Consider the following 12,437-nt stretch of genomic DNA (forward strand, 5'->3'; position numbering starts at 1 on the left):
AGGTGGCCAGTTCTGCATGTGCAAAATGAAGTTGTTGGATGGCATTATGTAGGAAGGGAGTTGTCTGGAGCAGAAAATTACTTTTGTTTATGAAGAGCTTGTTCATCATGTGGTCATCATGCTTTATATACCTTCCATCACTATGCACGTAGACTTAATAAAAATGCTAGGAAAGTGAACCCGTTTGTTGTAGAGCCTGCTAAGGAATTATTTCTAATAGCTGATTTTTCTTTTAGTGTAAATTGCCTGTAACAGTCTCCTCAAGAGATCACAGTGATGACCTTATTAGGATTACCAGTCTAAGGGTTTACATTTATTGAACTGGAGATAATGTATTATTTAATGTGAAGATTGTATTTATTAGCTAATGCAGGCAGTTAAGAATCATCTCTTTGAAATGTTATTGTGGACATCACACATGATACTTTTTCATATTGTAGTCAATGAATGTAAATTCTTTCTTAATAATCTAGATATAATGATGCAATAGATACTTTTTTATTAATATTTTCATGCTTTCTACTAATTTCTCTTGCTTTGTCCTTCTTTATAGAGAGCTATTGGGAAATTTGCTTCAGCCATTTTAGCCTTGCCAAAGTCTGTCATTAAACTGCCCAAAACTATTCTTCAGTATTTAATCAGAGCAGCAAAGGTATTTGCCATTTTGCAAGTGCTCAGTATGTGACCCATCCCATAGATCCTGGTGTAACACATACCTCTGTCCTTGTCTGCATTTTCCTCTTATATGAATGATACAAAAAATAATGACAAACAAAAAGCTTCATTCCTAGTAAATATAATACATTTCATACTTTTGGAGTGGCAAAGATACAAAAAAAGCTGTCCATCTTCTCTTAAGTGCAGCCCCAGAGAGAAAATGCAGACCCAAATTCTGATTTTCTTCTGATATTGCTGCACGAGATGGTCTCATCAAGTTGCATGTATCTTATGGACACTGTGGTAATTACTCTCAGAAAGCTGGTAAAATATTTGAATAATCTAATAAAACACACATTCCCTTCCAAAATCCTCTTTTTTGGCTCTCTACTTCTCTGGCCTTCATCATCATCGGAGACATTTGTGCATCTTCAACATTTTCTTTTGTCTTCCTCAAATACATTTAGCATTTCCCACCTTTGAGCAGTGTTTATGGCTTTACACTCCATATATGTAACATGATATTCATCAGGAGTGAGTATTACAGACTGGGCACGCCAGCTCCAAAGCCTAACAGATACTGAATGTAAAAATTTGTTTAGTGTTAAAAATCTAAAGCAATACATATCTAAGCAGCCAGGCAGCACTTAAAATATCCCCCAGCTTAACATAAGCAGAGTTATACTAAATTTAATAATCAAATGCCCTTCTTCATTCTAACCTTCTATTCTCTTCCACATCTGCCTTTTATCTCTAATGTCTTTATTGACACTTGACTGTGGCTAGCATACAGCTTCTCAGCTAACTGGTCACTAGTAGGTATTGACAGTATCTAACTTTTGGTAAGAAACATGGTATTAGTTCAGTTAACTATTACTATTCCCTGAGATCACCTTCATTGGCAAACACCTATTAAAAAGCAAAGAGAAACCAGTGCCTCTGATCTCAAACATTTTGTCATGTGGTGCTTGTTTTGGACAAATCAGACATACAAAAATAAATAAATATACAGACCTTGAGAGATTTGGAAGATCTTATCAATGGTGACAAAATAATTTCCTCTCCACTGTCGCTTACAGTCACAAATCAGAAATGTTTTCCCCTTATTAAATTCAGTAAATGTCAGTTTGACTGTTTAAAAAAATTGCTTTTACTGTTCCAAAGCAATTTATATACGCAAATTCAAAAAATACAAATAAGCCAAATAAAAATTTACTGTTCTCTCCTGTAAGGGACAGTTCCAGCTTTGCTGAGTTACACGTGTTTCTGCCATTGTGTGCATGTTTGTCTTGTAAATTAAAGAGCTGTTTTATTAGTGTGCTTTATTTTTACCATCATGCATGAATTTGTGTACTCCTCTCCCCAGTCTCTGTCAACAGCATGTGGGTTAGAAATAGAAAACAATGCAATGCCAGTCAAAAATTATTTTAATTTCTGAATGAAAAGCATAAAAGGAACAAAACCATATATTTTGTCTCAAATAGTCTTGGAGAAAATTCAGTTATTTCAGTTTCTGTTACTCACATTTTATGTTATATGGGAAAAAAAGATACAGAAGTATTATTGCTTTTCTCTGTAACCTTCCCTCACAGCTTGAGCAGAGCTATTTCAACCAGTTATTTTGTGTTAGTAATGCTTTTCACTGCTGTAGCATTTATAAATATTTTGGACCAGTTCCTTGCTTAATGTAGTCACACAGATCAACACACTGTTGATCTGAGCGAATGCTATGAGCAGGATTTAGCCCCATTAAATCCCCTTGATATAGGTAAGTATTACTGTCTTTATTTTACAAATAAAAAACAGTAGCAGAAGGGTTCACGAATGACTTATCTGAAGCAACAGAGGAAGTCATTGTCAAAATCAGGATGAAATTTGAGGAGTTCCTGGCTGCCAGGTCTGGGGCTGTGCGTAGATTAGAAAATCTGTAAATGTTGCACTGAGATCTGCAGAGGGGGGAAAAAATCACCTGAAATATAAGAAATCTACAAAAACAAATACCTGCATTGGGATATTACCACATCTTACGATGTTTTGGTTAGTTGATTGCAACTCTTTCTCTTAAAGTTTCTATTACTCTGCATCTGGCCTGTAAAATGATAAAGTAGAAATATAAATTAAATGGAGAGATTCAGGTGAAGTAGCATATATATACAACAGAGTATTAATTCCCAAAGTTCAGAGCATGAATTTTTGTGGGTTCTAATGAAACTTGGTTCACCCACAAGTGTTTTCACATTTGGTTTTATGCTAGCAAAAATAGCATATGAAAACTCAACAGATCTGCAGGGGAGGTGTTTCATTTGGGATTCAAAATATTTGCTTACCCCTGCAGATCTGAATGTGTTTACTCAAACTATATCGTCCTGTTTGTGGTTTATTTTATGGCTTACTCTCAAAACATGAAGAACCTTGAAATAAATGGATTTGTTCCTTCTAGTTTGTTTATCAGGCCTGGATTACTGATCCTAAAACTGCGCTACGACAGAGGCGTAAAGAGAAGAAAAGGTTTGGGAAAGAGGACAAGCAAAGGCGAAAAGGATCTGGGGATGGTATGTACACTTCTGCATTTTAAAAAATGTACACGTGTTCAGTTGACTGCCTGTTGTTTCTGGTAGTGAAAGGCAGCTGAGTATCAGAGAGAAAATACTCTCAGCTCCGCTTGGGAATTGGAAAAGAAGGTTCTGCTGAAATGCCTCTTTACCCATCTTTAGCAGTTACTTAACGCAGAAATGATTTTACCTTTGGCTTTTGCTCCCTTCACCAGCCTGTGACAAAGCCAGTCATAGCTATGTGCTTTCATTCTACACAATACACATCAGGAGAGATAAAAGAGAAGAGGGAAGAAAGATATGTGATTCCATGGAGTTGCCAGATTTATGCCCAGAGCTTTTGACAAATAGGTAGGCTCAACATGTACTTGAAAACATCAACTATATGAAAACATGTGCCGAAGAGAAGTAATTGCAAGAGAAAGCCATAACCCTGTAAAGCCATAACGCTGTACAGCCAATAGCATGGTACTTAATGGCATTTCCCCAGAATATGGGAGTGTAAACATCAGGTGTTTGGTCTGAATCAGAGCAAGGACATTAGCCTTTCATTCCCTCACCTCATAAAAAAAGAGTAACTTACTCTCTGGGTTTTCTGGAGTTGCTGAAAGTCTCTCATTTTGATGATAAATTCATGTGTATTCCCAGAGAAAGTTTTGAATTTGACAGACATATTTTTTATTGAAAAATGGTTTCACTAGGAAGTTCCTGAAGAGCTGTATTTCAAGCGAAGCTGTAATATAAATTCAGTGAAATATTCACATAATATTTCTTTTTGACACATTTCATGTATTGTTCCCTCAAAAAGTTCAAGTTGGTGCATGGAGAAGAGTATCACAGAATCACAGAATCACAGAGTGGTTGAGGTTGGAAGGGACCTCTGGAGATCATCTAGTCCAACCCCCCTGCTCAAGCAGGGTCACCTAGAGCACATTGCGCAGGATTGCATCCAGGCGCGTTTTGAATATCTCCAGAGAAGGAGACTCCACAACCTCTCTGGGCAACCTGTTCCAGTGCTCTGTCACCCCCACAGTGAAAAAGTATTTCCTCATGTTCACATGGAACTGTCTGTGTTTCAGTTTGTGCCCGTTGCCTCACGTCCTGTCGCTGGGCACCACTGAAAAGAGTCTGGCTCCATCCTCTTGACACCCTCCCTTCAGATATCCACCTCACTGTCTGCTCATCTATCCCACACAAAAAGAAGTGTTTTTCAGTTTTCATGCTGTGCTCCTCAGTGAGGTACCCAAATATTCAGGGGCAGCTAAATTCACAATGAATTCAGTACGTAGCAAAAGAAAAACATGCAAGTGTTAATGGTTTTTTACTGGTACTATAAAATCATTCAGGCCTCTGAAAAAAATAGTTTATAAGTGATTCACAGCTCTTGATTTTTTGCTCCTTTTTAAAAAAGAAAAGAAAATAGCAATTCAAAAGTTTTTCTGGTTAATACAGATATGGGGGGGAAGGGAGGCTGTAGCGGATGAGTGGAGTAACGCACTTCACTTGTAAGAGGGAAGCAGCACTATGTTTATTACAGTAAGATAGTGACTTAACAAAGTTCAATCATAAATGAGAATGTTTTAATAAGGTTTGATTGGCAAGGTTCACTCAGTTATTTACTGCATGAAGGACAGGGTCAGATGCATGTGCAACGGAGACCCTCCCATTGAGTCACGAGGTTCAGAAAGGACCCCCTTGCTTTCTAAACTCCTTCTGAGAGGAGCCTAGGTGCGGCTGGATCCAGTCTTAGTCCCAGGCTTGGTCAGTGGTTCATGTCTAAAGGAGTATGGGTGAAGGGGACCTTCCGGTTGAGTCACGAGGTTCAGACTGGACCCCCTTGCTTTCCAAACTCCTCCTCAGAGGAGCTTGGGTGCAGCTGGATCCGATCCTAGTCTCAGACTTGGTCAACAGGTTATGTCTAAGAGATTATGTGCACAATCAATCAGAGATATAACTTAGCAAAGTTTCGCGAAGTTTGCAAAGTTTCAGCATGCTGTTAATCACTTACCGAGGATCTGTCATGGGTGAGGAATCTCTCAACCTCGAGGAGTAACCCTGAGAGGCGTCCCTGCTCAAGAGGAGGTTCTGCAGTGCAGCCCACTGCCGTTCAGGAGAGCTCCATTGGCTCTAGGCTGCCCCCTATTTATGGGGAGGGGAGATGATTGACTCATAGTCAAATTTGCATGCTAGATGAGTCTTAGTTGGTGCCTGCTCAATTAGCCCCTGCCTACGTGCTGTTTACAGGGAGGTCAGGTTGAGGGGGAGAGAGCACATCAGGAGTGGGGGGGAAGGAGCACACTGTCACAGAGGCATTCAGGCAGAATCAGCTAGACTTTTCCTCTATTTGGCATGTTTACCTTTCAGAAAGAGGGAACTTGATAATTTGACTGCTGCCACTGAAGCTGCAGTAGTAATTTTAGGATATTAGATAGAGGGAGAGTCATTTGGTTGTCCTTCAGTTGTGTCTGTGACTCTACATTACTTCTGTTACAAGCCTAAATAAAAGCACATGGTAGTTGCTCTRTTTCAGCCTTGGATTCCCACTGAATACACTTGGGTTATATGAGTTACAGGCAGGAGATCAGAGCCTTGAACAGGCTGCCTTTTGCAGAAGCTGAAGAAGTGAACTCTGATGTGAGTTAGTGGAAAGAAAGTGAAGTTTTTGAGGGTAGAAACAGTATAACTCTGAGAAATTGCATCAGCTTACACCAGCAGATGATCTTGCTCAGCAGGGTATCCAATAAGAAAATGCCACTGTAAATTACAGGACTGGACTGATCGTTCACGGACTTTGTCTAACTTTGTTGATAAGGTTGTCCCATCACTTAGGTCCTTTAAAATGGAAACCTGCTTTCTGTTATGGTGATAGGTCAGGAACCAATCACGTCTTCTTAGTAACTGTAGTATTTTCGAGCTTGACTGGGATTTATGCCTGCATTTGTGTGTAATTAATTGGATGTAACTTTCATTGCTTCACTCACTGTTTGCAATAGGTGCTGCCGATGCGGACTGTGAAGACAGTGAAGAGGAACCCGTCAAGAAGAAATCTGATGGACCAGGTATGCAGGCAGAAAGAAGGTTACTCTGCTGTTACAGTGCAGTTGGGACTGGTGGGGTAAGCAGTACTATCACAAACACCTGCAGGCTCAAATGTGATCACTTGATATATATTTTAATTATCTAATAACATATACCTAAGCTTAGCTTCCAGTCCAGATTCCATTCAGACCAGTGTTAAAATTGACTGTCTCCATTGATTTTGCTGGTGTGAAATTTTATTATCAGCACAAACACTTTGCATTTTTTCAGTGTGTTTTTGCAAGCTTAAGCTAATGCTTTTGTCCAGTACTGGCCACTTCAACAAGGTGGCAAATAGCTCCTCTAAAAATGACATTTTATAAAACTTACGCAATCTCATTCATAATCAGACTGGAGGATGTTCTGCACATAAGAAATGCCAGCAGTTTGCAGGATCTTGCCCTGTTTTCTAACAAAAAGCTTTCCTGTACAGAGGTGCAATGGATCCTAACTCCCACAGTACACTTGGACCTTTGTTTCTCACCAGAGCAAAAGGAGAAAACAGATTCTCCTCTTAAATTAGTCTTGGTCAGGCCATACCTTGAGTGAGACCTCATCTTCAAAAGCTGTTTTTCTACTCTATTTAAAATTGGATCCCACAATTTGAATTCCACTTAGAATTGTATCCCTGAGTGTGCCACAGGGTAGAAGAGATTACAAGAATGTGAGAGAGGTCATTACTTTCTCACAAGAGCAGCATTCTCGAAGAAATCAGTAGCATCATTACCAGTCTTGTTGGTGGAGTTTTGTGGCCTTTTTTATACCTTACTTTCTTGTGATGTAGCCACCTCTGTCAAAACACTAAAATGAATCACTCAAACATGTCACTAGGGAAATAGGATTGGTGCTACACAGGAGTTAAGGAAAGGGAAGGAGAATTATAATTAATTTAGGTTGGAACTAGTCACTTTAAGGTGCTTTTTGTTTTAGCTGAAATGTGCATGCCTGGTAAAATTCATTTAAAAAAATAGTTGGAAAAATTAGACACTAGTTGTTATGAAACATTAGTATCATTATTAACCTTGGATCAAATATTGTCTCACATTCTCAGGCAGAGAAGCACTTGTTCTTTCTCAGCGTTTGACCCTTTAAGAATAACAGTCTCTTGCAAAAATAAGTATTTGTTTCCCTTTTTGAAGAGGTTTAGATGTAATTAATGCCCAAAAGATTATTTTTAAAAAGTTTCAGGGAAAAGCAAAGCTATCAGAACAGCTACAGCATCATTAAAAATGTATACTAAATCACCTCCAACCCAGAGAAAAAATGACCTTTCAGATTAGACTGGAAGTGCTTGGCAAGGCACTATGGTGAAGCCATGACATACCAGTGGTGGTYGATGATAAAGATAATTTTAACCTGAGAGCTGCCATTCTCCTAAAGTTAATAGCACAAATAATATGCCAGAAAGGAAGTGTGTGTGTGTGGGGGGGGTGAGTGTGTGGGTGTGTGGGTGTGTTAAAAAAGGACATTTATATGTTTTATATTTCTATGTATGAATGCTACATTTTCTTTAAACCTATTCATAGTTTTACATCTGGAATCCAAAGGAAATAAATGCTCCTAGGAGTAGAAAAGGCCTTACCTTTAACTTGCAATGGCAAGATTTTCTTAGCTTCAAGACCTGTACCTTAAAGTGTACATGAATAAAATTTAAGTAGCTAAACTATAAAATCTCTCCAATTCTAAATGATATAGAAAAGGCCTGAAAAAATTGCAGAGTATAATTGAAATAATGATATGGCCAAGTGTAGGGGACTGAATGCTCTTATATTCAAAATACTGAACTGGTTCCRTGAGATTGCTCAGGCAAAAGATATTGTTATTTCACCATCCACTTTACAGGATTGCACCACCAGTGGGTTTTTTACTTAGTTTCTCTCTACACATATATGCACGCAACCCTCTCTGTGCACACAGAGACACATGCATGTTCCCTTGTAGAAAATCTTTTGCTTTATTATAGCTTCACTTTTTTATTCCTTGCAAAGAGCGAGTGTGCACTCTGTAGAGTTCTGGGTGACATCTTGTGGTGCAGCTAAGAAGTGAGGTTGTTAAAATCATTAGCATGCTTTAGCACATAGGTTGGCTCCTTAGTAGCTGCTTCAGACATTTTGTCCCTGCATGGCAGATCTTTTGCAGTTTTCTATTATCTTTTAGGCTGGTTACTCCAAAATTAGATCTTTATACCTAGTGCTCTGGAATTTGGAACCTAACAAACAGCTGGCTCATAGCTGGAAAGAAAATTTTTAGTGTTTACATAACAGTGTATAAGAACTGTTGTATGGTGTATGTGTTTGTGAGTGTAAGGAAAATAGGCTGAAAATGATGCCTTTGGGGGTGAGACATGCAGTTGCTAATGCTACAGAAACTGCTGAAATGAGAAATTAACTGACATTCCCTGCATTGAGCAAAATAAAGCTATGGTTGTTGGTGTAAACCCATTGGAAAGTGCACTGTTTTGGCAAAATGCTGGAAGGGAGTGTTTTATAAATGATTTATATGATTTCTGCTAGTTGATCTGAGATGGCTGATGACACAGTGCAGCCTATTTAAAAAAGACAGTGTTCATAAAACTGAGGTTTTGGAAACGGCAAATACAAAGAGGTGTGTTTAGGTGTTTGGAAAACTGGGTGAGAGTCGAAAGGCTCTTTAGGCAGGTTAGACTTTCAGACTCAGCTAAGCAAGGTTCAAGAAAAATGGCAAACTCCACATGCAGCAAAAAGCACACAAGGCAATAGACAGGTAGGGGCCAGCTCTACATGCTGGCTGAGCAGCCTCTGAGAGCCCTGGAGTGGAGCTGGGGATGTTGAGTAGCTCTCAGGAGATGGCCAAATCTTTGGGTTTCATTTTGCAGACCTGTGCATACGGCATCTCTCTAAAATGAAGGACTGTTTATATGACTGACGATTGCAGGATCAGGGAGTTACAGGGTGGAAAAGGGATTCCAGATGATAAGCCTAGACATACAGGCAGGAAAATGGCCCAGACAGCCAAAAGGCCTCCAGCCATCTTCAGATATTCCTTACCATGACAGGGTCTTGCAGCCTGGATTATTATTAGACAATAAAGGAAAAATGAAACTAACTCCAAGTAGAAATACAATGAAAGACATTTACAACCATTAACTCTCTTGCTTTTCCTCTCCCCTAGATAACATCATCAAGAGGATATTTAATATTTTAAAGTTCACTTGGGTCCTTTTCCTGGCAACACTAGACAGTTTTACAGCTTGGCTTAATTCCATCTCAAGAGAACACATTGATATCTCTACTGTGCTGAGAATCGAGCGCTGTATGCTGACCAGGGAAATTAAGAAGGTAACGCCTTTCATGTTTTTCTTCTGCTAATGCCATTTCCAGCCCAGCAAAAAATGAAAGGATTGTCTTTTGAGATCAGCTGGAGGCACTGTGCTAAGGAAAAAAATTATAAAAATCTCACTTATATACCCATTTTAAAAATAAGTCTGGACTCTTCTGCTGCTTGCTAATTTCTAAATATTTAAATAATAAATTACTTGATTAATTACTTGGAGCTAAAACAGATGATTGGAAAACTAATTCTTTGAGAGGCTGATAATAAGGATTTAGATGAAAGACTCCTGCAGTAAATTGCAATTTTGAGGGGATACAGTAGATTCAAATGGAGAGGAGATAGTATGGCAATTTAAACAGCTCAATAATCACCTCAGTCTGAATATTTCAGCCTTTTTGAAGAGCAACTTGGAAAGAGCCATGGAAGAGCCATGGAAATGGCTGAAGATGTACAGGCAGAATTTTCTTCTACTCACAGTGAAGCTGTGTGGTCTCCCCAAACCAGGGATATACTAGTAGAATCTCTTATTATCAAAAATTAATGTTGACAGTGTAAGTAGAAATGTGTTCAGATCTTAAAGTGTTGCAAGTAGGCGGTATCTCCAAGTTATATAAAACTCTCCCCGGTATTTTTACATATGTCACTAGCTACCCAGCTATTTTTGGAGACTTGGCATAGAAGCCTCATTTCTAGTTCTTTTCATTTTTTGTTAAAATCTGCAGGCTCTTTCAGAGATAAATAGGTTGAAAAGGTCAAGAGTTCATTAGTAACCTTTACTTTATAAAGCGCCATACTGTCAGGCCTCCTTGGATGTCTGTCGGCACAATAAACAGGTTGCACATGACCCCAGCAGATTCTGAAAATAGTCTTTTCTGATCAGGAAGGAATCTGTACCCAGTATGGCCATGAGTCACAAAGCCATGAAGAGAGAGTCACTTCAATATTAATGTTTAGTTACTGTTATCTTCCCCTAAGTGTCCAATAGAAAGTGGATGCCTAAAAAAAAAGGGAGAGAGAAAAGAAACATGGCATATTCAGAGTAAATCCTTGTTTGGAATACCTCCCAGCCTGTGGCAATGAATAGCTTAGGGTACCCCAAACTGGAGATTGCAGCTGGACCATCATGGTTAATTGTACCCAGGAATCTGTACTCATGGAATTTATCTAATCCATTTTTAATCCATTTTTAATGTTGGCTTACAGACGATCCAGTGGCAATGAATTCCATAGTGTAATTCCATACTGTGTGGAAAAGTACTTCCTCTTGTTCATTTTAAACCTGCTTCCCGATCATTTTTTGGGTCTCCTGTAGACCCTGTAGATCAAAGATCTGTAGATTACTTTCCCTCCACTATTCCTGATTATATAAATCTGTATGGAGTCTTCCCAGTCTTTCTCTTCCAAGTTAAAAAGTCCTACTCTGTTTAGCCTCTCTGTACACAGAATCCATTCCTGCTTCTGGTCATCTTTATTGACCTTCTTCATACCATTTCCACATTTAATATGGCCTTATTGAGACTGGGTGACCAGAACTACACACTGTTTTCAAGGTGTGAGTGAAGCACAATTTTATACAGGTGTATGATGTGTTTTCTTTTGCTTTCTTAGTAAGACCTAACAGTTAAGGTCATTAATTTTTAGTGAATATTGACTGAAGTTTCAGGCTGGTATCCTTCTGATTCCAAGACCTTTCAAAATAAAAAAGCTAATGTAAAGCCTGTCATTGTGTATATACAGTTTACATTGTTTCCCCGTTGCATTTCTTTGCACTTGTTGGCACAGAATTTCATTTGTGATTTTTTACCAAGTAATTTAGTTTTCTGAAGTTCTTTAGCAGTGCTTCAACCAACCTTAGATTTGACTATTCCAGATAATTTTTTTTCAACTGCAAACTTTATCAGCTTGCTGTTTTCCTCCTTACCCAGATTATTTATGAATTTGCTAGACAGTAAAACTCCTTGGGGGAACAAGTTGATGAGCTTCCTCCTTTGTAAAGACATACCACTTATTTGTGCCCTTTGTTTCCTGTCTTTTAATGAAGGATAAGTACATGAGATATAGTCCCCTCTATTTCATGGCAGCTTAATTTCTTAAAAGGGTCATTAATTTCTCAGGATCACTGCTGAAGCCATGTTTAAGGATTAGTGTCACCTTCTCTTCCTCTGGCACTTGGGCTATTTCACGTGTTGGTTCCTGTAGAGCTCTTTTGTGAGCAGTGTCCAGTCAGTATTCAATGTATTGTTTTTCTCAAAAACATTTTCTATCAACACTTCAGTTTGAAAGGATTCCTCAGACCCGTCTTTCATAAAACAATTACTCCGCTTGTTCCATGAGATTCAAGTCATCCCATTGGGAATCTGTGACCTTCTCTGTACTGAACATGGATGCAAAAAAATTCAGTCAGTTTTTCTCTTATTGCCTTAGCTCCCCGAAGAGTTACGCCTCTTTGTGCCTTGATCACCTGTTGATACCCTGGCTTTCTGACAGCTGATTTTTATGATATACTTGAAAATGTTTGTGTCATCAGTTTTTTTGAATTTAGCAAGTTATTCCTCAACATCTTTTTTGGTCTAATTTGCTGTAGTTTTAAATTTAACTTTAGAAAGTTCTTTCTTGTTTCTGTTTTTTCCTCGTGACTTCCACTTCTTGAAGGATGTTTTCTTGCTTCTTCCTCCTGGTCTTTACTATGGTGACTTGTGTATGTTTGTGTTTGTGTGTGTGTGTGTGTGTACACGCACAAGCTTTTTTATGACATTTACCTACTCTACATGAGTACATTTGAAAATTAATTTGAATTATTGTACATTATTATTCTATAGCACCTTTTGTAATCTTCTG

General features: G+C 38.5%; 1 protein-coding gene across 1 annotated transcript in view; it reads left to right on the forward strand.

Annotated features, from left to right (window-relative positions):
• The window catches only part of PIEZO2 (piezo type mechanosensitive ion channel component 2), a 145,477-nt gene that overhangs the window by 101,299 nt on the left and 31,741 nt on the right, over positions 1–12,437 (forward strand). The window contains exons 29-31 of the mRNA XM_026063058.1: positions 3,098–3,209; positions 6,203–6,268; positions 9,438–9,604. Coding sequence (XP_025918843.1) covers positions 3,098–3,209; positions 6,203–6,268; positions 9,438–9,604 — 345 coding nt within the window. The remainder of the gene's footprint in view (positions 1–3,097; positions 3,210–6,202; positions 6,269–9,437; positions 9,605–12,437) is intronic.

Source organism: Apteryx rowi, unplaced genomic scaffold (genome assembly GCF_003343035.1).
Source record: "Apteryx rowi isolate R43461 unplaced genomic scaffold, aptRow1 scaffold_199, whole genome shotgun sequence".
Taxonomy (NCBI): domain Eukaryota; kingdom Metazoa; phylum Chordata; class Aves; order Apterygiformes; family Apterygidae; genus Apteryx; species Apteryx rowi.